The 25,000-nt window shown below is 39.6% G+C and overlaps 3 protein-coding genes and 2 long non-coding RNA genes across 8 annotated transcripts in view; 3 read left to right on the top strand and 2 right to left on the bottom strand.

Moving 5' to 3' along the window:
* The window catches only part of LOC123507456 (short-chain dehydrogenase/reductase family 42E member 1-like), an 8,013-nt gene extending 5,004 nt beyond the window's left edge, over nucleotides 1–3,009 (top strand). The window contains exons 5-8 of the mRNA XM_045260340.1: nucleotides 1–39; nucleotides 681–890; nucleotides 1,733–1,796; nucleotides 2,263–3,009. The exon at nucleotides 1–39 is cut by the window's left edge and continues 80 nt beyond it. Coding sequence (XP_045116275.1) covers nucleotides 1–39; nucleotides 681–890; nucleotides 1,733–1,796; nucleotides 2,263–2,919 — 970 coding nt within the window. The 3' untranslated portion in view covers nucleotides 2,920–3,009. The remainder of the gene's footprint in view (nucleotides 40–680; nucleotides 891–1,732; nucleotides 1,797–2,262) is intronic.
* A 163-nt stretch (nucleotides 3,010–3,172) lies between these two features.
* LOC123507457 (ATP synthase subunit O, mitochondrial-like) lies at nucleotides 3,173–7,681 on the bottom strand. Its single transcript, XM_045260341.1, has 6 exons — nucleotides 7,600–7,681; nucleotides 6,477–6,521; nucleotides 5,436–5,546; nucleotides 4,627–4,759; nucleotides 4,111–4,223; nucleotides 3,173–3,581 (listed from the first exon to the last, which is right to left on the bottom strand). The coding sequence occupies exons 1-6, from the start codon at nucleotides 7,621–7,623 to the stop codon at nucleotides 3,381–3,383; spliced, it is 627 nt and encodes a 208-aa protein (XP_045116276.1). The 5' UTR covers nucleotides 7,624–7,681; the 3' UTR covers nucleotides 3,173–3,380.
* A 472-nt stretch (nucleotides 7,682–8,153) lies between these two features.
* Nucleotides 8,154–15,631, top strand: LOC123507458. Its single transcript, XR_006675655.1, has 4 exons — nucleotides 8,154–8,339; nucleotides 10,214–10,351; nucleotides 11,414–11,553; nucleotides 14,091–15,631. It is a non-coding gene; the product is annotated as an uncharacterized LOC123507458 (long non-coding RNA).
* On the bottom strand, nucleotides 15,611–21,040 carry LOC123507459. Its single transcript, XR_006675656.1, has 3 exons — nucleotides 20,792–21,040; nucleotides 20,199–20,304; nucleotides 15,611–15,836 (listed from the first exon to the last, which is right to left on the bottom strand). It is a non-coding gene; the product is annotated as an uncharacterized LOC123507459 (long non-coding RNA).
* A 976-nt stretch (nucleotides 21,041–22,016) lies between these two features.
* The window catches only part of LOC123507455 (acetylcholine receptor subunit beta-like 2), a 140,850-nt gene continuing 137,866 nt past the window's right edge, over nucleotides 22,017–25,000 (top strand). For 2 of the 4 annotated variants that reach the window (XM_045260336.1, XM_045260337.1), the window contains exon 1: nucleotides 22,018–22,379. In XM_045260336.1, coding sequence (XP_045116271.1) covers nucleotides 22,313–22,379 — 67 coding nt within the window. In that variant the 5' untranslated portion in view covers nucleotides 22,018–22,312. Of the gene's footprint in view, nucleotides 22,380–25,000 lie in introns of all 4 variants that reach the window. The other 2 variants (XM_045260335.1, XM_045260338.1) reach the window with 2 other exon arrangements.

Raw genomic sequence — 25,000 nt, 5'->3', positions numbered from 1 at the left:
TTTATTCTCCCTTCACGCCCACACCGATCACTACTCCAGGTACTGCCAAAAAGAAGAAAATAAATGGCTCTTTCAAGCGTCAGTAATCACCTTTAGAGAACCTGAGAAGTGAAGGATTCCAGCCAGACTAAAGGAAGATACATTGTTAAGTTATAAGATTTGGGTTGTGATTGTAAGAGTATATGCTGGGAATTGGGGAAAACTGGAGAGGTGATAGTGAGGTGGTAGGCATGTGTAGAGAGATGGAATGTATGTAGGTAGAAAGATGATGTAGAAATGTTTGTATTCTGAGAAAGAGAGTAAATAGATGTGAAAAATATAAGAAACACACACACACGCACTCACACACACACACACACAAAAAAAAAAAACACTATAGAGAGAGAGAGAGAGAGAGAGAGAGAGAGAGAGAGAGAGAGAGAGAGAGAGAGAGAGAGAGAGTAAAAAAAAAAGACACGTAGAAATATAAGAAAAAAAAAAAAAAACACTTATAGAAGAGAGAAAGAGTAAAAAGACATGAAAAATATGAAACACACACACAAAAAAAAAAAAAAAACCCACTATCTTACTCACAATAACAAGAAATGACAGAGAAAAACTAACTTTATTTCACACACAAAACTCTCCTATTCCACAAAACCTTTCCCTAATAACACCAAGCTCTATTTTCCCTTTACAAGAACCAAGACCATAGCTGAGATGCTCATGTTGATGGCTGACGGGAAGTGTGGCCCGCCCGTGTCTCCCTCCCAGCCTGCCGCGTCCCAGCAAGGCCACGCTAGCTCACCAGACGCCCCCCAACCCTGCCTCAGAACCTGCGCCCTTAGGATGAACGGGGTGATGGGTCTTGGGGAGAAGAAACACACGCAGCGGGTTATGAACGCTATTAGGTATGTCAAAGAATGATTATTATTATTTTTTTTTATTGTTTCATTGTTAATCTTAGTTTTCTCTTCTTGGATCGTATTCTCAAACACTTTTCTGCTTCACCTCCATTATTTCAAAAGGCTTTATCAAAATTTACACGAGTTTTTGAGATGTTTTGACGGTTCTAGAGGCAGAGTGACAAGTTTTCTGCATTATTAACTGGAGAAACACTCTTGATAACCAGGGTAATTATCTCTGTAGCCTTGGAAAATTAGTCGTGATGAGAGAGCAAAGTACGTGTTTCTGAATGAGGACCCTTCTCGTATTATATTCTTTGTATAACTTTGGGGAAACTTCTTCTATTCATCAATTTCATGTCTTTTCTTTTCGTACTACCGTCTTTATTAAATTAGTTCTATGGCTTCGAAAACCGACAATATGCAGTACCTATTCTCTCTCTCTCTCTCTCTCTCTGCAAAATAAATGTTCAGCTATCAATATTAACAGAAGACTAGTATAGCTTTGAATGAGTTAAAAGGCCAAATACGATGCCACTACTACGCCCAATGAAAGCTGTAACACACGCAGAAGTTACTCAATCTCTTATTCATTATGTAACGTGGGTGTTGGCGCTGAGATATGAGAAAACGGGTGATGAGAGAAGATGAGTCTTTAAGCACAGACTACTACAATATGAAGTGAACCCAAACCAACAGAGATAATTCATTTGCAGGATTTAAAAGGAAATGTAGATTGTAGTTGAATGATAGATGAAGATGATAAAGAAGATGGTGGTGATGATATAGCTTTTGTACACCCAGTTCCCAACAAATTACTAATTATTATCATTATTTTCTTACTCTAGATCTGGACTGCTTATCTTGGCATATGGCAGGAAAGAAGGACTGGTGGACTTCATCGGCATACAGGTAAATTATCATTCTTGTGTGTAATAAATGCATGTAACTATTAATAACCCTTGATTTTGCACGGTTTTAAACTATAGTACATTAACCCACAAAATGCATGTTAAACTAATTCCTGTACATTTATGAATCCTCCTAGTAGAGCACAAGCCAATATTTTTTCCTTCATATAGTAATTAACACTTTTCTCCCATCTTAATTGCAAAGAGAAGCATGATAACCCTAACCATTCTACTTGAGCACAAATTCCTTCCACTGGTGTTCGTTCCTTTACCTATTCCAAACCAATATTATTTCCTTCATCTAATAGTAAACAGTGTTCTTCCCATTTCAATAACAAAGAGATGCATGATATATTAACTCCACTACATTTCTAACCTTTCAATTTGAGTACAAACTATTTCCAGTGCTGTCCCCTTTACCTATTCCAAACCCTGGCACTCTATCTAAACCTCCCTTCATCTCTCAGAACGTGGTACAAGGACATGTTAAGGCCCTGATGGCATTGCTGCAGGAACAGAGCTTCACTACTCAAAGCATCCCTGCAAACCTTCCCCACAGTGAAAGACAAGACCCATCCCAAACAGATATCACTCCAGTATTAACCCATTCTTCAGTAACTTCATCTAGTTCTTGTGTAGAAAAGTCTCTGTCTAGAATTCCAAGCTCTGTTACATCTTCAGTATCTCCTAGTTCTCCTCCCTTGGTATCTGGTCAGGCATTCTTCATCAGTGACTCAGCCCCTGTCAGCCACTTTGAGTACTTCAGGCCACTGTTTGAAGGGCTTGGTTACTCTTTCCCTGCCCTCACACTGCCTCTCTGGGTCATCCTCCTTGTCGCCTACCTGCAGGAGTTCATGTATTGCTTAGTGCATAAGTTCCTCCCATTCACGCCCTTTGTCACCCCTGCTGAGGCGTACAAGTCAGGCGTCACCCACTACTGCAGCTGTAAGAAGGCCATGGGTGCTTTTGATTACTCCCCAACAAGACCCAATGACTTGAAGCAAGTGGTGGAGTACTACAGGGCTCAGGGATGCACAAAGACTCACAAGACTGGCCTGGTGTCACTTCTCCCACTAGCATTGTTCTTTATCCTTCACGTGTTCCTCCTTCTCATTGTTCTGTAATTCCGTTGGTGTTTGGTGTAGTAACTTGTTATTGTGCATGACTGACTGCATGATGAATTATTTTTGTACAATATAATCTTTTGTATGGCAGTGTTATTTTCATTCTCCTTTTCTCTACCTACTTCAGCAATGCATGTGTTTTGTAGCTTAAAGGACTTTTACTAACTGTTCACCTAATAATTACCTCTCATCTGTTCCTTTACTGGGTGATGGAAGCCTGCACTACAAGGAGTTAAGCAATCACACACAGGTATTCTATAAAGTAATTATTTTCACATATACATTCAGAATTCATGAGGATATCAATTCTGGTGAGTGGTGGTTATGGTGCGTCTCTACTTGAAGACTCCCACGCTACTCAAGTTTCCAGGAATGGTGGATGTTTTGTCATTAACAGTAAACACCTTTGACTGTAATAATAATTATATTTCTGTACAAGTTGAAGGGAACGCCCAGACACCCTAGACTGCCTCTTGGAGGAGTGCCGTGTAGCGGTTAATCTTGCTGGCCATGGACATGTCGATGTACTTGTCACCAATAGAAACCAGCATGCCTCCAATGATGGATGGGTCCACCTTGGTTGTCACCTTGATGGTCTCCCCGGACTTGGTAAATGCCTTCAGTGTGGCCTCCAGCTCCTTCATGGCGGGGGCGTCCAGGGGCTGAACCACACACACAGAAAGGAAAGGAGAGACAGAGTTATGAGCTGCACCACACACACACAGAAAGGGAAAGACACTCAGTTACTTAAGTCATTCCTGTTTGCTCTTAAGATTGTAATCTCCAATGTTTCTGTCTGTCAACTTTCAATGAGCTTTAGTGGAAGTTATTATTTTTCCGAAGGTATTTTCATAATTCTGAGGATAGTTTAAAAGGATTACTTATCATTAGTGGGAAAAATACCTCTCTAGTCTCTGAAAACTGTCCTAATAAGAGCCCAAGGCATTTCAGAATACATACATATATTCTTCTAATAGTAATACCTATATTACTTTAGTATATTATCATAAGGCAATATCTGAAATCATTTTAATGACAAATCTTAAGGTCTCAAAACAATAATACAAGAAACACAACACCAGAATTTATAAGGAAGGTTGCAGGAATGTTAAGTTCTCTAAGCACCTTCCTAGCTACAGGTAACTGCACCATCTTTGGTCAGCATAGAGTATTGGCTCCACACAACTTTACCTTGGCAGTGGTGACCTCACAGATCACCTCCCCTCGCACGGCTGCCATGATGGTGCTGAATGCATTGACCACACCCTCAATGTTGGAGGAGCGGCCATTCTCCACAAGGGCATCTGAGGGAACAAGAACACACTCAAAGTCACAGTCAGAACAATGAGGAACCTCTTTCTTGGACAAACCCTCCTGTTCTAAGCATGATTGTGCTGTCACTGCTAACCTCACTCGCTGAACAAAAAGCAAGTAAAGATAAGAAGTAATTGTGTATCTGTAGTCACAGCAAAGAGAATTTCAGTAAATATTTTGTCTGTCCCTGATAATGAAAAATGAAAAATTCGGGAGTATAAATGAAAAAATGAAAGAACTGACAAAATGCATAGTTGTAAGGCCATAGCAAACTGTTTTCCCTGAAGATTCATACAAAAGAATCACTGCAGTCTGAAAATAGAGAAATGAATAAAATTGTTGTCAGCGTGTGAGTTTTGTGAGACGGAGTGACACAGTGCCATGGACACTCACTGAGGAGGTTAGCTGTGAGAGGACTGGCATTCTTCTTGGTGAGGACTGAGGTGATGGCTTCCTTCTTGAGGTCCTTGCTGAGCAGAGGGTTCAGGATGAACTCCTTCAGCTGGCCGTCGGTCTTCAGCAGCGCCTGCACCGAGGAACATGCTTAATACAACAAAATCAGTTTTCCTTGGTGACATACTGAGATTCATTGAAGTGATTAAATTCTGACTACTTGCTAAGGACATTAATCATTCAACTTTTTTCAATAGTTTATAAGAAATGCAAGAGCACATTTAATGCAAGTTCAGTTTTCATTGATGATTCATTGAAGAATATACCTTAATTTTGACTTATTGCTGATGACATTAAGGAATTTTACTGTATATAAAATCAGTAACAGACAAGACTCCTAGATTACAGAATCGCCTAACATTACATGACCTTGTTAATTAATGATCTGCAAGCTAAGGCATACAAGACACCAAAAGAATGGGATAAATGTTTTGAGGCCTCCCTCTTAAATGACTTCAGGTCATAGGAAGATAGAAATACAGAAAAAGGTAGAGAGTTCCAGAGTTTATCCCTTTTTCTGGTACTCTGGAACTCCCTGCCTGCTTCTGGAATTCCAACTTCATATGATCTGAACTCATTTAAGAGGAGAGTTTCAAGACATTGATATTTGGCTAACGCTCTTGGCCCTGCTTGGGGACTGACATCTAAGTGGGCCTTTTTATTTGATTGTTTATGCCCTTGACTAAATTTTCTTACATAAAAATAAAAAAGAAAGAAAAAATATCCACAAGTGTTCCTGGTATCATTACAGAAAATTCCTTGAGGTCCTTATCAACAGCATCAATGGCCTTCTTCTTGGAGGCGGCAGAGTAGAGGGCAGTGGCGTAGCGGCCCTCCAAACCGAACACCTGGATCGGCGGCTGCAAAGGTCAGGCAAGGTCAGGTAAGAGGGAAAGTACCAGGGGTGTCATTACAGCTGATCTATGCTGTAATGGTCACACTTTCATATTTAGTCTTTCACTGCATGTGTTTTAATGATAAATATGGCCTTTTTATGTGTTCACTGGTGGTTATCTCTCTCTCTCTCTCTCTCTCTCTCTCTCTCTCTCTCTCTCTCTCTCTCTCATATGTAAAAAAAGTCAATTTCTTATCCCTTTCTTTCATTCTTATTTAAAATTGGCCCATTTCTTTCCCTGTTATCAAAAACAACTCATTTTTTCCCCCATTTATAAAAGACAAATTTCTCACACTCTTCCTTTCTTATCTACAAACAGCCCCCCCTGTCTTTCTCTCTTACCTAAAAAAAAAATTACCCACTTTCTTCTTTTTATCTCCTCATTGTCTAAAAAAGAAACTTTCTCTCACTTTTACCTGCAAACATCCTATTTCTTTCCCGTTCTCCTCCTCTTACCTAAAACTGCCTATTTTGGTACCTCTTAGCTAAAAAACACTATTTCTTCACTTTTCTCTTATTCTTCCATAAATTCAGCCTATTTTTCTAATTCTTGCCTAAAAAACCATCCTATTTCTTTTCCTTTTCTTTCCCTCTTACTTAAAGACTAGCTATTTCTCTCAATACCAAAAAACATCTCATTTCTTCCCCTTTTTCCTCTTTTACCAAAAAAACACCCCATTTCTTCCCCTTTCTCCTTCCCTTACTTACAAAACACCCTATTCCCATTTCTCCCTCACCAAAAAACACCTGATTTTTTTCCCCTTTCTTCCTCTTACCTACAAAACACCCCATTTCTTCCCTTTCTCCTTCCCTTACCTATAAAACACCCTATTTCTTCCCCTTTCTCCTTCTTTTACCAACAAATCCCATTTCTCCCTCTCCCGTTTTGTCTTACCTGCACCAGCTGCTGGCGCGCCACAGAGGTGGAGAAGGACCTGGCCTGGGGAAAGAAGGGCCTTAATTAACACAGGAATGCCAGGTGAGGTAATTAATGTTGATCTTTTAGCTGTCATGTTATTTTTTTTTCCCTTCCTTTGTCTGTTTTTGCTGTGGATTTTTATTTTTTCATTTATTTTCTGATTTTAGTTCTGTTTGACTCATTTTTTGTACATGTAGTTAATTGTTAGCCTTTACATTGGTTTTATACACAGTGATAAAGTTTGGATAAGAAACACAAAACAAAGAATACTGAGAAGAATATTACGTGATTTTGTATGTTATGTAGCAAAATATGACAAATATAGATACAATGAATACAATATCAAGGTACAAATAATATAATGACCACAAATATACCTATAAAATAAATAGGAGAAAAAAAAGCATAGTACATAGGAAAGACTTAAGAAAATCCCATCACATACGGGAAAAAATCAATATAAAAAAACATAAAATAATAACTAAGGTAGCTACGAGCAGCATCTTTAATGGTCCAAACGTTTCGACATTTCATCTTATGTCATCATCAGTGGTCTAAAATAAAATAAAACGATAAAACAAATATAAGTATAAAAGAATAAAGTAAAAATACAAAGAGAATTACAATGGTAATAATTCACACTATCATAAGTGGGTATGCTGACAGAGTATTGTTGAGGGATGGCTTTACTTGGGAAATATATAGGGATTCCAGTATTCTTAAACTGTTTCTATTACTACATAAACCAAAAGCACTTTAATAACGGCCATGAAAATAAAACCTTCAATATTTCACAAACCACGAATTAAAATCCCATGACGTCTTGACACACCCAAGCCACAACACTCACCTACAACACACACACAGAAAATCACAAGAGAATCGCTTGCAGAAAATCAACAAAAATAAATACCGATTCTTCTTTACTCCAAATCAGCTGATCACCACAAAACCGGAATCTCTTATTTACCCCTTTCCCTTCATCTCCCGGTCCTATTAAGCTTCCAGTAATGTCTATGCATGCTTTAGTCTTATTCTAGTGGTTGGTTTGTCCCTTAGTTTGCGTTTGGAGGGTTAAATTAAGGGATATTCGTCTTACCAGGATACCGAAGCGAGCAGCCATTGCGAAGGAGAGACCGGTGACTCTATCTTGTCCACTTGTTTTTATTTTCGTCTATGATTCCTATTTTATTTTGGTTTTCTTGTTTTTTGCGTTGATTAATTATGTGGTTTGTTTTTTATCTATCTTATTTAGTTGTTTTGTTTTATATTTGCTTTCTTTTATTTCTGATTTTATACTGGGAGTTTTTTACTGCTTTATTTTCATTCGTTATCTTTTTCACATGGCTTTTGTAATTCTGTATTTATCTACTTACTTGTTCTAGTTTTTCTATACATATATGGTGAAATATGATGAGTTATTCGTTTATAAATAGGATTTCTCATTTTGGGTATATTTTCATATTGATTTTAGGTTTAAATTAGTGTTTCCTGCAATTATTCATACAAAAACAGTAGTCTTTTTATTTGAGATGATTTATTTGAATAGGTTTTGCCCAGAGATCAATATGTGATATTTTCTATATATGAAAGTAGGGAAGAGTATCGAGAAGCGTCGTGGTGAAAAAAATCCAAATAAAGTACTTTACAAAGCTAAGACCATGTAAGAAACATAATAAAGAAAGAAGATATAAAACACGTTAATAATAGGGAGATAAAATATGACCAAGAAATTTATATAAAGCAATATATACCATGAATAAGAGGCGAACATGTCACAAGAGGAAGAAGAAGAGATCCTTTCACAGCTGACAGGAACAGGAAGAAATACCGACAGAGGTAACACTTTATTTAACGTCATTTTTTCCACTATTAACATCTAACAGTACTTGAATTGCTACATAAGATAAACATAAATACCTACACTATGGGCAGATGGGATAAACAATTGATATTCCAGTGTATAAAGGGAATATTAGAGCGAAATATGGCTGGGCATGTTTGTGGCGAAGGGAAGGGATGGTGGACGTGCTGTGATGGCAGTGTTTTTGTGTGTCTACAGTGAATAGCTTGGTTATCAAATGGCAGATGTTATCAAGACTGCTCACACCTGCTATAGACAAGCTCTTAGGATTCAAAGTAGAGACTCGATGATGGAAATTATGTGTTGTCTTGACGTTTGAGCTGTATACTTGTCAGCGTACCATACCCACACAGCGCGCCTCGGACACAGCACATCATTGATTCTGGAACACATTTTTCACTCTGCCCCGTTCTTGGTTGGAAAGTAATCTTGTTTTGTGAACTGCCGCTGTACACACACAACTTTATTTCGGGCATGACAACCCATACACAGCTTTATTTCAGGCTTTAGGTATTATTTTACTCCGTCATCAGTCTCAACGTGGCTTTTCGGTAAATGTGGAGAAAGACATCAGTCTGACATTAAGTAATATGAAATGCACCCATAGTTATATTTTGATGCTTAGAACACAAAATGAGTACTCCTAACCATTGGAAAATTTCCCTGGATTTTTATGCAGAGTTTTGTGTTCTACGGTATGCATGTTAAACCATTGATGTGTTCAAACTGAACCTAATCTAGCCAGGAATTCTTGTGGGTCCACTGTTCTCCTAAATTTACTAACTGGTGTTCTTCAGGGTACTGTTCTGTTGCCCACTTTACTTGTTCATTAAGGATCATCTATACCATACTTCTTGCCCTATCAACTCCTATGCTGATGTTACCACCCTACACTTTTTACATCCTTTCAGAGATGACAAACACTTAAGGAAGTTAACAGATCTTGCAGGGGTGCCACAGAATGCCTGACTTGTGATCTTTCTAATATTTCTGATTGGTGGGAAAAAAACTTGGGAGGGTTCAATGCCTCAAAAACTCAGTTCCTCCATTTATCAACTCAACAAAACCTTCCAGATGACTGTCTCCTTTTCTTCAGTGACACTCAGCTGTCCCCGTTTTGTACACGGAATATCCTCAGTCTGTCCTTTATTCATAACCTAAACTGGAAACTTTACATATCCTCTCTTGCTAAAACAGCTTCTGTGAAGTTAGGCATCTCCATCAGTATCCTTTACCTCCAACTGCTATCTCTGTACAAGGGTCTTTTTGCCCATGTATGGAGTACTCTTCACATGTTTGGGGAGGTTCCACTCAGTTTTATTAGGTAGGGTGGAATCAAAAGCTTTTCAACTTATCAACTACCCTCATCTGACTGTCTTCAACCTCTTTTTCACTGCCAGAATGTTGCACCTCTTGCTTTCTTTTACTGGTATTTTCATGTTAACTGCTCTACTGATTTTACTAACTGCATGCCTCCCCTCCTCCTGTGGCCTAGGTGCACAAGGCTTTCTTTTTCCTCTCATTCCTATTCTGTCCAACTCTCTAATGCAAGAGTTAACCAGTAGCTACTCTCAACCATTAATACCTTTCTCTGGTAAATTGAAACTCTTTGCCTGGCTCTGTATTTCCAACTTCTTATAACTTAACTATATTTAAGAGGGATGTTTCAAGATATTTTTTTTTCTTTTATTGTTCTTTGACCTGCAAGGGGCTGGCAACTAAGTGAGGCTTTTTTATGTTGCCCTGGCCAGCTTTCTCCTCTTATACAGAAAAATGCCACTTTATTCCTGGCATAGCAACCCCACAGCTTTATTCCATACATGACAACTCACACACATCTTTCTTCCAGGAGACTAGACAGCAGGATGGAGGCGATGTGTCCAAGTAGCAGCATGTATCGCCACAGCAACAGAGATGGGACATTGCACTCGACCACTTGTAGAACCCGCAGCCTGTGTAATCTGACACATCCCACCTGATAACACTGGTATGGCAATTGGTTTACTGATTGCACTTTGTTTAATGTTTGAGCACTTAATTTCCTTTCACTGGTGTCAACTTGTTACATGATTGCACCTTTGTATGATGTTTGAATACCAATGTTTCCTTTGACTGGTATGACAGCTGGTTTACTGATTCCATCTTTGTCTAATGTTTCTATAGTACTTAATGTTTCCTTTCACTGGTATGACAATTTGTTAACTGATTGCTCTTTTTGTAATGTTTGAATAATACTTGATGTTTCCTTGTGCTAGTTCATTTTACATACACTTTTTTGTGAGCCTGGTTTTTGTTGCCTTTTAAAATTGCTCAGTACACAGGCTGGGAGTGTTACACAGGCTTGGGAGTTAAGATGTAGTGGTCAGGAGTCACTTACGGTAATCTTTGTGAGGTTTGAAAATGCTTAGCTAATAATTTTGGGTAATCTGCTTTGCTATTTTTCTTTTTTTTTTTTTTTTCCTGTGTTTTTATTATTGTTCTTAGTCTTAGTCACTCATGTAAAAGAAAGGAAATTTATCTCTTGATCAGCCCAAAAATAGTGTTTTTTTTCTCCATTTGAGTTCCAGCTTCTTCAGTAGATGCATTTAGGTCTAGACATGACATTTTAATGGTTAGGAGCAATAAGAAGCTGGCACATAAATACTATAGATAGGTACAAGACAAACTTATTCCTTTAGCACCCAATATTAGCACACCAGTAGCTACTAGGTAAGAAATTAAGAAGGTGACTAAAGACTTGAACTGTTGCAGGAGTGAAGAGTCTGACAAGATCTTGCTACTCTGGAACTCTGTGCCTGCTTCTGTGTTTCACTGTCCTGACTTGAAATAATTTAATGAGGTTTCAAGACATTATCTCATACATCTGGATAACTCAGTGTGCCCTTTATTAATTTTTTTTTTTTTTTTTTTTTGTCGTTGACCGATTCCCCTCCTACATGAAATAACAAGAATTATCAGTGTATAGTAACAGAATGTGATTTAGAATAAAATATAAACATGTTAATAGGAGGCAATGGGTGAATATAACTAACTATTACTAATATTACAGATACAGATGACAAAAAGCAAGTGTCTCACCCTGAAGAGCACCATAACACCAGACATCTACCTTCTCATCACCAAGGCTCTCCTCTGACACCACATCACCACACGCCAGTCCTACCATCACCTCTCGGACACCAGTGGCAGGTTAGTAGTTAGTTGTCTTGTTCTCAGGTCAGTGTGGGGTATCTGTCTTCATCCCACATCTGCAATTAACCTCTTCAGTACTATAATGCATTTTCATATTCATTCTGGTTAATATTTGGTGATTTTATACAGCTTCAGAAACTCATGTGGGGATTACAATAGTGAAGACTGTGGCCATTAATCTTCTGACCTCCATAGACCCTTCCTGTTGTCAATAAAATGGTCTAATGGTACACAAATCTCAAGGTAAAAATGTGTCCCAGTACTGAAGGGGATAAGTTCAAATCTGCCTCTATTCTACTGTTTTTAATGATCTGTTTGTTTCCCACTCTTACTTTGCTTATACACACACTTGCCCTTCCACACAATAGACACAGTAAATATTCAGTGATGGATGCAGATTATAGCTATAGGTGTCTAAGCTAATGGCAAGTGAATTAGTGCAAATTCCTAAGTAATCTGATCTTCCCTGTAATTCACACCAATCTTGTCTCTGTCTCTGGTCAGTGTGGTGTGTTTATCATCATCTTACACCTGCCTCAATTCTACTGTATATAACGATATCTATTTGTTTGTCACATTTGCCAATTGACACACAGTAAATTATTGATGGGGATTATACCTAAATGTATCTTGGCTAATAGCAAGTGAATTTCCCAAGATACAGAACCAGTAGTGTAAATTCAGTCCTAAGTAAATTGACCTTCCCTGTAAATCACACTGATCTCAAACATGCCCTCAGACACCCACCAGATCAGCTGATATTCACACCTTATATAATCCCTTATATAATCCCTTCAGTACTGAGGTGCATTTCTACCTTGAGATTTGTGTACCATTAAATCATTTTATTTACATTAGGAAGGGTGTATGGGGTCAGAAGATTAATAGCCCGAGTCTTCACTATTTTAATACTTCACATAAGTTTTTGAAGCTGTATAAAATCACAAAATAGTAACCAAAATAAATAAAGATTGTGTCATAGCACTGAAGAAGCTAACTTGTATTCTCCCTTGTCCACTAATACCTTTCCCTCTGTCACCTTCATATACCTCCCAGCTATGTCATTGTTACCTCCTTGCTATCCATTGTATATATTTCTCTACTTTTTCAATCCACTGAATAGGTCTCTCTTTATCTTACCATCATCTGTCTTCCAGCTCCTATAATCTGCTGCTTCACTGCTGATAGACTCTCCACTCAGACCTGTTATGCATTGTTTAGTTGTTTTTTTTCAATTTTTGTTAGTAGTAGTTTTGAAAGTCTGTTTTGCATTTATGAATGTACTAACTTGTTTATTGAGTTTTGTTTTGTAAAGTTAGTTTGACTCTCTCTCTCTCGTGATTTACTAGATTTTTGATGTTCCTTGAATAATTAGTAAAATTTTTACTTTTTGCATGAAACATTTCTCTCTCTCTCTCTCTCACAACTTTCTCTCTCTCTCTCTCTCTCTCTCTCTCTCTCTCTCTCTCTCTCTCTCTCTCTCTCTCTCTCTCTCTCTCTCTCTCTCTCTCTCTCTCTCTCTCTCAATATGCATTAAAGTCTAAATTCTCTCCAAATCTCTCTCTCTCTCTCTCTCTCTCTCTTCTCTCTCAAATCTCTCTCTCTCTCTCTCTCTCTCTCTCTCTCTCTCTCTCTCTCTCTCTCTCTCTCTCTCTCTCTCTCTCTCTCTCTCTCTCAAATCTCTCTCTCTCTCTCTCTCTCTCTCTCAAATCTCTCTCTCTCTCTCTCTCTCTCTCTCTCTCTCTCTCTCTCTCTCTCTCTCTCTCTCTCTCTCTCTCTCTCTCTCAATCTCTCTCAAATCTCTCTCTCTCTCTCTCTCTCTCTCTCTCTCTCTCTCTCTCTCTCTCTCTCTCTCTCTCTCAAATCTCTCTCTCTCTCTAATCTCTCTCTCTCTCTCTCTCTCTCTCTCTCTCTCTCTCAAATCTCTCTCTCTCTCTCTCTCTCTCTCTCTCTCAAATCTCTCTCTCTCTCTCTCAAATCTCTCTCTCTCTCTCTCTCTCTCTCTCTCTCTCTCTCTCTCTCTCTCTCTCTCTCTCTCTCTCTCTCTCTCTCTCTCAAATCTCTCTCTCTCTCTCTCTCTCTCTCTCTCTCAAATCTCTCTCTCTCTCTCTCTCTCTCTCTCTCTCTCTCTCTCTCTCTCTCTACATAATAAGTATACTTACTATTTATTCACTGTTGACCTCTCTTCATTGCTAGGCCAGCAGACCAATGAGTCCCACCCATCAGATGACATTAGGTTTCCAACAGTTTTGCACTTTCCCCACCAGGCACAGGCTTAATTTTGTGCAGCAACATGTGTTGTTATTTGTACCTCATCTTTTTTTACTGAAGGAGCATGGATTGGAAGTGTTTTGTTGTGTGATGACAGGGCTGGTGGATGCTTGCTGTGTTGTGCTATTATCAGGAATCCCAAAGGAAGGGAAACATTGATCAGATCAAAGTTGTTTAAATTTATTTATAGCTTTGTTTAGAACATAGTCACTGGTGACTAACAATTCATTATTAATTGTGAATCGTCTCTTCCTCCTCAACAGGCTTGTGAAGGTGTGGTGCAAATTCACCCATCTCCTTGTATTATTAAGGCCAGCACACTGCCAAGTCAGAATGTCCCAGCCTAGCTCACCACTGTAGAGGACAATGAAAGTTGCTCCCATTGGTGAAGAAACTATGGTCTGGATGCAACAGCTTCTCAAGTTAATGCCCCAGCATGCGGCCTGGCCAGGACACTCCCCTGAGTTCACCAGTACTGCAACATAAATGGCTTGACGAAAAAAAAATGCCTGAAAAACTAGGCTAGGACATTCTTTCCAGCTCACCAGTACTGAAGAGGGCAACGAAAATGGCTGGCAAAGAGGAGGCCTGAAAGAAAAACTGACTGGGAAACAGGAGGCTGTGTAGACTGGGTGAAAAAACTGCAAGTGCATAATCTATGTACTCAAGGCAAGCTCCTCACCCCACTAGTCTCAAATGAATGAAAAGTTTTTCTTGACATTAAATTACTGAAGAAGGAAACCAATTGTGAGCCGTCCATTTGTTAAAAGCTGTATGTAGTGTGTAGAAGTCCGACATCTGGAAGACGTCAGGTGGAAGTGTTGGCATGTCATCTTTAAGATGGAGGAGACGAGAGAGAGAGAGTTTTCTCTTCCTGTTTCTACATATATTGATGTATTTCCAAAATTCAGAACTAGTTCCACATCACAGGTGAGGCAAAAATCAAGGCGTTTGTTTTTCAATATAGAAGTCTCCCCATCCTAAACAAGGGAGTACAACCTTGCCGATGCCTCGCTTCTACACACAATTTTCAATTTAAGTACGACTTGCAATTGATTCCTTATTCAGTAATTTAATAAATCTTTCGAGGGTTGCTTCTCTTCTAAGTAATTTAATAAATTTATTAAGTTAAGAAGAGAAGCAACCCTCGAAAGATTTAAGTTCCTTAATCTAAGCTTCTCATACCTTGTTGCTTAGTATAGAAGCAGCGGCCTGGAATGCACAGATTAATTAATGCATTTGCAGTTTCTTCCCAGTTTGCATAGCAGCCAGTTTCCTGCAGCCAGGTAGCATAGACCCCTGAAAAAAGGTAAAAAAAAAAAAATACTATTGGAGAAAGTCTCCAATAGTATCTGATGAAATCTCTCAAAGAGCATTTTATTACTACTACATCTCCAGAGAGTCTTCAGAGTATTTATGACATTGAGATCTCTCAATAAGCCTGTTTTGTAGGCAAGCTCCTGTGCTGGGCATATGGCATATCCAGTTGGTGACAGCACTGGCTCTGGAGGGTTCCTGCTCCTGCTGTAGCCATGCCTGCTGCTGGTGGTGACACTCCCCTAGCAGCCTCTTGTGACCTGGATCATGAAGATTCATGCTGGAATTGCAGGTCCTCTTCCATTTTGGTTGTTGCAAGCTGGAAAAACAAAATGAGCTAAAAAAAATGATACATGTACCAATAATATGTATACATACCTGCTATATTACTACAATAACAACTATATTATTATCAAGTATATTTTAAGCTTAAGCAGCGTGTTGAAGTTTTATAATAAAGTAGAATAAAACAAAAAGTAAAATCAAAGCAGCTTACCTTTTGATTCCTTGGTGTTCACTTGCTTCCTTCCATGATGCCTTTCAGTCCTCACACTTATCCCCCAAATATAAAGCCCATTGACATAGGTGGTGTGAAGCTGGGGTTGGTGTGTGAAGTGGGTGGGGCTTCAGGGCTGCCCCCTCTCTGCCACACACACTTATAGCCACTTTGAATGTACATCCCAAATTTGTACCTGTGAAAACAGCGCAGGACATTAATCTTTTTACCAGCGATGCCCCACATATATAGATCTGAAGCCAAAGTGACAACACTGCTTCAAACACGGCCTCACCCTAAAAGAAGCACGAACAGAAACCCATCATTTAGACTTAACTTGCTGCACAGTTCTTTGGTTAACCAAACTTCTTCCACTACCACAAAAATTGCAACCTGCCCCACCTCTAATCCTACAAGCCTCCACTCTCCTCCACATCTACAAGTCCCATCTTTCTCATCTGTATCTGTTACTCCGTCTACTATCAAACCTCTTTGCAGCGTTGAACCCTGAATCCTCCTCTTCCTTCACCCTCCCACCTTCCTCTCCCAGTGTCCTCGCAGATGCCAAACCAAACGCTCCCTTACCTCCGCAACATCAGCTTCACCATCAGGCCCCCAGCTTCCACACCCTCTCTAAATCTTACCTCTCATCTAAGAAGACCTTCACTACTCATAATTCTTTCACCAGAGTTGAGACATAAAACCACACTTCGAGTCCACTCCCATCCTCAGCTTCATCTATTAATGGTGAACTAAACCTTTATACCACAGCAGAGGTTCACCATCCCAGTCTAAATCTTCCTTCCACACCTCAATCATCTGACACTAAAACAATCCTTTATACTATGACAGGTTCACCATCCACCTCAAAACCTATTACCCTGATACCATCTGACTGAAACCTGCATCTTATACACCCCCACACTGACCTCCCTCCTGAAACTATAGAAACTATTGAAACCTTTATAGCTCAGTCTAACCCCGACTCCCTCACCTCCTAATCCTCAATCTAACTCTCTCTCACTACTATTGCTTCCTCTCCCTCCTTTCAACTACCTGTACTATGCTCCTTAACCTTCCCTTACCACCTGGATACACTCAAGAATCTATCCAATCCATATTTCCTCTCTACAGATCACACTATACCCAACCTCTCTCCCTTTAGTTCTGACGTACTACAGTTTTTCCACATTTAACCTCCCTTTCCCGCCCCCTCCCCCCCAATCTCAGACGTCCTAAAAATCAACACTTTCGTCCAGATAACATCTCTTAACCTCTTCAGTACTGGGATGTATTTTTTTCTATGATTTTTGGGTATGATTAGACTTTTATTGAAATTAGGAAGGGTCTATGGAGGTCAGAAGATTAATTGCCACAGTCTTCACTATCTTAATCCTCTACATAATTTTTGCAGCTGTATAATATCACCAAATAGTAAGCAGAATAAGCATGAAAACACGTCTTGGTACTGAAGGGTTAAAACAAACTAATCTCCTCTACTCAGTATGAACACCTACTGTAACAATCTTACACTGATGTTTCTACGTACTATCGACCTACAAGATCTTAATTTCCTTGATCCAAAGCACCACATTACCTATGCTATGCTGTCAGGTGCTTAGAATTTTATTAATTCAATACAGTTCCTCAACACTTGTCACCTCTTCCTTTCTACTTCGCATGTCACCACCACCACCAGGCACCGTGTGGACAGAGTTGTGGCCTTCCAACCTGATAAAAAATGCATCTAGTAAATGTTTAAATCAGTTGTACATAACTAATAAATGTAATCTGTCATATATGATATTTATTGTACTACATCCAAATATGACTGGTCAATTTAATCCAATTCATGACTGCCTAACTATCTGAATGAATCAATGGATCTCGTATACACTACAGAGACGAGACAACCATATTCCGGAAACACTGCACGGCACCGTCCTACATTGAAAAGGCTCTATTTAAAATTAGCACGTGCTTTTAATGGTGGTTTGTTGGTTTCAGCGACATATTAACAAGATATTTATATTAATAACAGAAGATCTTGAGAACCTGAGTAATGTGGAATCAACCTACAACTTAGTATTGGGTGTTGGCTTGCCTCTCCCTGCTGTCATTACCTCAAACCCTGAGTGACCTGACCTGACCTGACTAATGCCTTCAGGAAGCGACTTTTGAGATTCACTTGACAAGAACAGCGGGGCAGAGACAGGGGGGGCGGGCAGCACAGCACACTGCACAGCCTGTATGCGCAGCAAAGTAAAGCAGAAGATATGCAGCGTTGTTTCTCCATCTCCAAATCACATGAAATAATATAATTTTAGATAAATCAAGTTAGAGAGAGAGAGAATCGCCGTGCGTGTGGAGTGTAGACGTGACATTGATGCGGGAGAGCCAGCGAGGACCATATGTATGTATCAAGTTTAAGTCTTGTTCCACTACACTCAGCTCTACAGGACAATGGCTGCACTAAAAAGTACGCCATACAATTTCTGACTGGCACTGTCTGGGTATGGCTGCAAAAAATGTAGAAATGGATGTCTCGGTGATGAACAATTAGGGAAACGAGTCAAAGAGAAGTGAAGAGGATAAAATGAAATACAAACCGGTCAACGCAACGAAAGTAGAAAAAATAGCGTGACGACAGAATGAAAAAAAAAAAAAGAAAAGAAATGACAAAATTAAATCTATTGAAAGACTTAAAACATTAGATCTTGAAATGCCTTAACAAGCAGAGAATAGTTAAAGATTTTCTATATTATCTGTAATTTTCTCGTTCCCTGCTTTGACAATGTACGAGAGAGAGAGAGAGAGAGAGAGAGAGAGAGATACTTTAATGGTTACTCCTAATGGTCTATCATCACACTAACAAGCACACAATAGTTACTAGTTATTCAGATAAATGGAAATTAACGAGTCATTATTTTTTTCCTATTTCCGAAGTCTCAAATCTATCACTATTTCTCTCGTCCTGTCCTTCTTTCGACCATACCACTTTTTTTCGTTCCCTCCTAAAAAAAAAAAAAAAAAACGAATCTAATTTACGTCATTAACAATTACAAACCGTCATTAATTTTTCTTTCTATTTTTTTTATTTTCTTTTCTATTTTTTTTTAGTCTCGAATCTTACTATTTTCTTTCCTTCGTCGTGTTCTCCTTTCGACAGTATTACAATTTTTTTTTCATTTCTTCCTTTGACTTCAGACACGAATCTAATCTTACGTCATTAGCAATCGTTAAATGGTTACAAATTACTGATGACCATTAATTTTCGCTTTTAATCTTTTTTTCTTGACAATGAACGCGAATCTATCTTTTCTTTCGTTTTTTCTTTCTTTCACAATAAACACAAATTTAAGCTTCATTCTTCAATTTACATGGTTATTACACTTATATGAACCTAATAATTTTCTACATTCAGTATCTTTTCCCTCTTGACTAGTACTAAAATTTCTCATACCGTTGTTTGTTTAATTAGCAATTATTTAAACATTAATATATTTCTTTTCTTCCTCGTAAATGACAACGATCTAAAACTCACTTATATTAATTTCCTCCCTTTACTACATACATGACTAAATACTCTTACTTTTACGGTCATTAAGCCAACGTAACAAATCATCTATTATAGTTACATGCTCACCTAACAAGCAGACGGTAGTTAGCAATTCACTAAACACTTTTACCCTCTTTTTTTCACACAGTACTAAATATATTTCTTACCGTTTCTTCTCATAGCCATCTTCTCCATAGGATAACTTAATTCCTTTCTCTCCTTACTAACCACTATTATCCTTCACTCTTCTCACACTACTAAATGTCTCTCTTATTGTCTCTTCCATAATTCAACAATCATACAGTAGTTACATATAGCCAGTCTTCCCAGATCACTTAATTTCTCTATCTCCTCACTAAATACTGTCACCCTTCATGCCTTTCACACTACTAAATATTGTATGTCTCGCTTATTGTTTCGTATACAGTAGTTGTATAATATTGTAGCCATCCTCTCCCTAAGGTCACAACATCTATTTTCTCAGTAAGCATCACCTTTCATTTTTTTCACACACCATTAAATATGTCGTGCTTATTGTTTCGTCTCAACTTTACAATCATGCAGTAGTTATAACCATCCTTCCCACAAAATCACTTAATTTATCTCTCTCCTCACTAAACACTGTCACCCTTCATTCTTTTCACACTTCTAAATATGTGTCGCTTATTGTTTCGTCTTTAATCCAGCAATCATTCAGGTATAACCATCCTTCCCACAAGATCCACATTTCTCTCTCTTCTTTCTACATACTACTAAATATGTCTCGCTTATTGTTTCGTTCAATCCAACAATCATGAAAAAGTTATTGCCATCGTCAATCACTTAACTTTCCCTATCTCCTCACGTATCTTAACTATATAATCCCAACTCTTATCACTAGTTCATCACTAACTCTCACGCACCAAGTCTCTATGATTACTCAGTTACTAACAAACATACCGTAGTTGGCAATTTTTCCTTAATTTACACGTTTTGTTTCTCTAATATTCTTACACGTACCTTTTAACCAATGCCTGTAAGTTCTGCGTTGTTCAAGTCTCTCCTAAGGCAGTTTCCAGTATACTTCCCTCCTTCGTGTCCCGCCTGCTAGTGACGCCTCTGGAACCTGATGAGAGAGAGAGAGAGAGAGAGAGAGAGAGAGAGAGAGAGAGAGAGAGAGAGAGAGAGACTTTTACTAATGGTGTCATCAAATTAACTAGCACACGATAGTTGCTAATCTTCTAACTATTCATTGTCACCAAACTAACAAGCAAGGGTAGTTACTAATGATCTAACTATCTATGAATTGTTTCCTTCTTGCCCTCCCTTCCTTTTACTTAACAAACGATCCCTAATACCTCATCAAGACTCCCTCGTTAAGACTTTACAAACTCAAATACCACGACATATTAACACCACTAATTTTCTCTCATTCTCTCTCAAATACGAAACCAAACCTTAATTATTCATAAAGTGAGTCCCCATTTCACTCACCACGTGGCTCGTAATATACCTCGTTAAGACTTCATTAACTCAAGTAACATAAAAGTAACATCATTAATTTTTCATCATTCTGTCTTTCCTTAACTCGCAAAGTCAGTTCACCTACATACCTTAATACGTGGACACCGCCTTCGCATGTTCCTCTCTCCGTGTCCTAAGTGTAACTGACAGAGGGTGAGGAGCCAAGAGGAAGAGCGAGGCGAGGAGGGAAGGAGGAATGGGAGCAGCGCTGAGTGGAACGGGGGAACAAACGGAGGCGGAATTCTCGGAAACAAACACCTACGCGGCAACTGTCCTCCCACTCCTTGTAACTTGGAATCCGATCACCAGGTGTCTCTGCTCCCCTTGTATTGAATCTGATTCGTGTTCAGAAACCTACGTCGCATTTCCACTACAAAAGCCTCTAATTTAAAGTTACACGGGTTTCCAATGTTGTTTTTACAGTTTAAATGACGGATTATCTAAATTTCTGTATTATCAACTCGAGAAACAGTCTTGAAAAATCGGTTAACCAGGTTTGTGGTATTCGAAAATAGCCGTGTTGAGAGAGCGAAGCGTTTCAGAATGCAGACCTTTTTGTTTATACTTTTTTCCGGCATCTCAGTCTTTCGAGAAGCTGGAAATGAAGTCAGTGGCATTTCTTAGTGTGTGTTCATGATTCCCCTGGGATTTTGATAAGGTCAGTAATTCAAGGGGAAGAGAACCAGTGAAGAAAGTAAAAGAGAAGCGGATGGCAGTAGCAGAAATGAGGATGTTGGATTGTGTTGATGGGATGACGATGAAGAACAAACCAACGTACACAACATTCAGAGGAACAATAAAGATGGAAGAGATTTCGAAGACAGCAAATACACGTAATAAGAAGAGATAAGTGATGAGAGGCAAGTCCAGGATACAGAGGAGCAAGAAAGAAGAGAAAGACCTACATAAGATGGAAATATTTGCATACAAGATCACATGAGAGAGAACGGACAAGATACTAACCAACACTGCAGGCGACACAAGATATGGAAGGCTGGCCATGAGAAACAGCAACCCCACAAAGAGATAGAATAATAACCTCATGAAGATGGTCAGTAAGAAAAATACATCAATGAGAGAGAGAGAGAGAGAGAGAGAGAGAGAGAGAGAGAGAGAGAGAGAGAGAGAGAGCACATCGACATAATTACACATACATTACCATCAACATGAACACACACACACACACACACACACACACGATCAGTGGCAGTGTAGTAGACAGGGCGGCGTAGCTACACTTAAACTGAGAAAAAGGAGTAAACGAGAGAGAGAGAGAGAGAGAGAGAGAGCGCCACAGAGAGCCACCGCGCAGAGAGCAGATGGAGCCGTGGTGCCGGGTCTAGGTGGCCCTCGCATCTCGGACCAGTGTCGGTGTGACAGCCGCGGAGGGAAGTACACTGCTCCTACGTTCTGGTCCCCGCCGCTCGCTTGGCTCCTCACTCGGGGCCCTGCTGGCTATGGTGAAGGTGCAGGAGACGGAGCCGCGCCAAGGTGGTGAGGCAGGCCGGTGCTGAGTGGCGGGGCGGGGAGAGAGAGACAGGGGAACGTGAGGTGACGGGAAAATAATCTTGAAGTAAAGGTGGACAGTTTTCAACCTTCGTCGCCCCACGATGAAGCGGCGACTCATACGGCATGTGGTGATTCAGGTGTGCTTCGCGGTGACTCTCATGATTGCAGGTGAGTTATGGTGCCTATCTGTGTGTGCCTGCGTGTGTTTTTGCCCTACCTTCCCTTCAATACCCCAGTACCCTCGCCCGTGCCGCAACACACCACCAACGCTACACCAGCAACACTCACACCCAACATTCCCTTTAAAAAACACATAACCTGCTGCGTTCAGTCTTGCGGAAATTTTTGTGAACACTGTGTTGCACTGCTGGTCACCTCGCGGGAGTCAGCCAATCAGAAACTAATACATGTGTCACGCTCACAGAATTCACGGCTATGTATTCAATCCCTCGCTGTTCCTGATGGGGAGGCGCGGGGAGGTGCTGGACTTGAGGATGCTGGGGCTGCAGGAAAGGGACACTGTGAGGAGGGTCTTGGGAATAAGATCAGTGTGGTATGTTGAATGTTGAATCTGCCTCTTTAAGCTGACCTCCATAGCAGCCCTTAGTCAAGCCTCACTGGTCACCGCCGCACCGCACACACACTCACTAACGAATATAACGAATTACATCACATTCCTGGCTGATGAGCGGAATACAAATGACCTAACACTGCCACATAACCTCAAAATCACTTTCACAACGCTTCAGCCACACCAAAATAAACAAAATTAGAAAAACAAGGAAAAATTTTCTAATGAACTCTAGGACAAAAGTGAATTTCATGTGGTGTTCAACATAATTTGGGAAGATTGAGAGAGCATGGCCCGCCGACCAGGAGCTGCTGCCATCTAGCGGGCGCGCGAGGCACTACGGGCGGCATCAGGGGGGCGGGACGGAGTGGGGACGAGGCGGGGCGATGCGGGGCGAGGCGGGGCAAGGCGGGGCGGGGCGGGGCGGCTCTGGAACGAGATACTGCACGATCCTTAGATTCAAATTAATGCTCCTCCATCACCAACTGAATTTTGTGGCGTTACTCCGCTGACGAGGACAACCTGATCAATATGCGACCAGTGGCTTAACTTACCCTGTGTGTGTGTGTGTGTGTGTGTGTGTGTGTGTGTGTGTGTGTGTGTGTAGCTTTGCCTGTCAACACTCGTTCGCAAGGCAAGGGAGAGAGAGAGAGAGAGAGAGAGAGAGAGAGAGAGAGAGAGAGAGAGAGAGAGAGAGAGAGAGAGAGAGAGAAAATAGGGCACGCTCTCTCTCTCTCTCTCTCTCTCTCTCTCTCTCTCTGTGGGTGAAAGATTTTATGTCAAAACTGTGAATGTAGGTCCCAGATTTTGTTTAACGCTTGACTTTCCTCTCTCTCTCTCTCTCTCTCTCTCTCTCTCTCTCTCCCTCGACTGAGAAATATTGATGATTTATTTATATTATCTCAATTTATAGCTTACGTTTTAACTGTTCCCTTTGTTTCATCTCTCTCTCTCTCTCTCTCTCTCTCTCTCTCTCTCTCTGACATGTGTGTTTGATACAATGGCAAGGCTTCTCTCTCTCTCTCTCTCTCTCTCTCTCTCTCTCTCTCTCTCTCTCTCTCAGTCAGTCTAGTCTAGTGTATGTTCGATGCAGTGACAGGGCTTCTCTCTCTCTCTCTCTCTCTCTCTCTCTCTCTCTCTCTCTCTCTCTCTCTCTCTCTCTCTCTTTGTCTTTCTTTTACTTTACATTTTTCTCCTCTTCTTTTCTTTCTACTTCACATTCTTATTATTCTTTCCTTTGAACGATAAAGAATTGTATTTTCATGAGTTTCTTCAACCTCGTCAAAAGATTTCGTTCATTCTCCAAAAATTTCTCGTCTTCTTATCAAATTGTTGGAGAAAATGTGTGTGTGTGTGTGTGTGTGTGTGTGTGTGTGTGGAGAGAGAGAGAGAGAGAGAGAGAGAGAGAGAGAGAGAGAGAGAGATGTAACGTATAGCAGGTTAAATGAAGCTTTGCATAACGAGAGGAAAATGTGTGTGTGTGTGTGTGAGAGAGAGAGAGAGAGAGAGAGAGAGAGAGAGAGAGAGAGAGAGAGAGAGAGAGAGAGAGAGTGTAGCGTTTAGCAGTTCAAATGAAGCTTTGCATAACGAGAGGTAATGAAAATCAAACTATGCAATTTAAACAGCTTATTTCAACACAGCTGATTAGATTCCCAGGAAACAATTAATTGACAAACTTATTTTTTTCCCACGAGTTTATTTCAGTAAATTTTTTTTTCAGGCAATCTTTTAATTATAATTCGAAGATCAGAAATTCAGTCACTTTTTCATTTGTTATTTATTTAAGCACTAATCAATCCTCTTAACTCAGAAATTCATCTTTTTTTTCCATTAAGTTAACAAATTTTTCTTACTTGCTTATTTTTCCATATACAACATTCCATTCGAAGATAAATCCACCTATAATCACCTATTTATTTACTTATCTCTATACTAAACATTCTATTTAGCACAATGATAAGGTTTTCTCCTTTTTTTCATAGTCATCATTCCAGTTCAACAAGTAATCAAGCATTTCTGTTTTAGATTTAATTTTTTTTGTATAGTCATAATGTTTAGCTCAATAAGTTTTTCATTTCTCTATTTGTCTGTTTTTTATCCATCTATCTATGTATCTATCCGTCTATTTCTATCTATCTATTTATCCATCCATTATTTAGTCAATTAGTCTATCTTTCTTTCTATATATCCATCTATCTATCTGTTTATCCATTCGTTA

The sequence above is a fragment of the Portunus trituberculatus genome, chromosome 22, assembly GCF_017591435.1.
Source record: "Portunus trituberculatus isolate SZX2019 chromosome 22, ASM1759143v1, whole genome shotgun sequence".
Lineage (NCBI taxonomy): Eukaryota > Metazoa > Arthropoda > Malacostraca > Decapoda > Portunidae > Portunus > Portunus trituberculatus.
The sequence above is the reverse complement of the archived record's forward strand: the minus strand, read 5'-3'. Positions and strand labels throughout refer to the sequence as shown.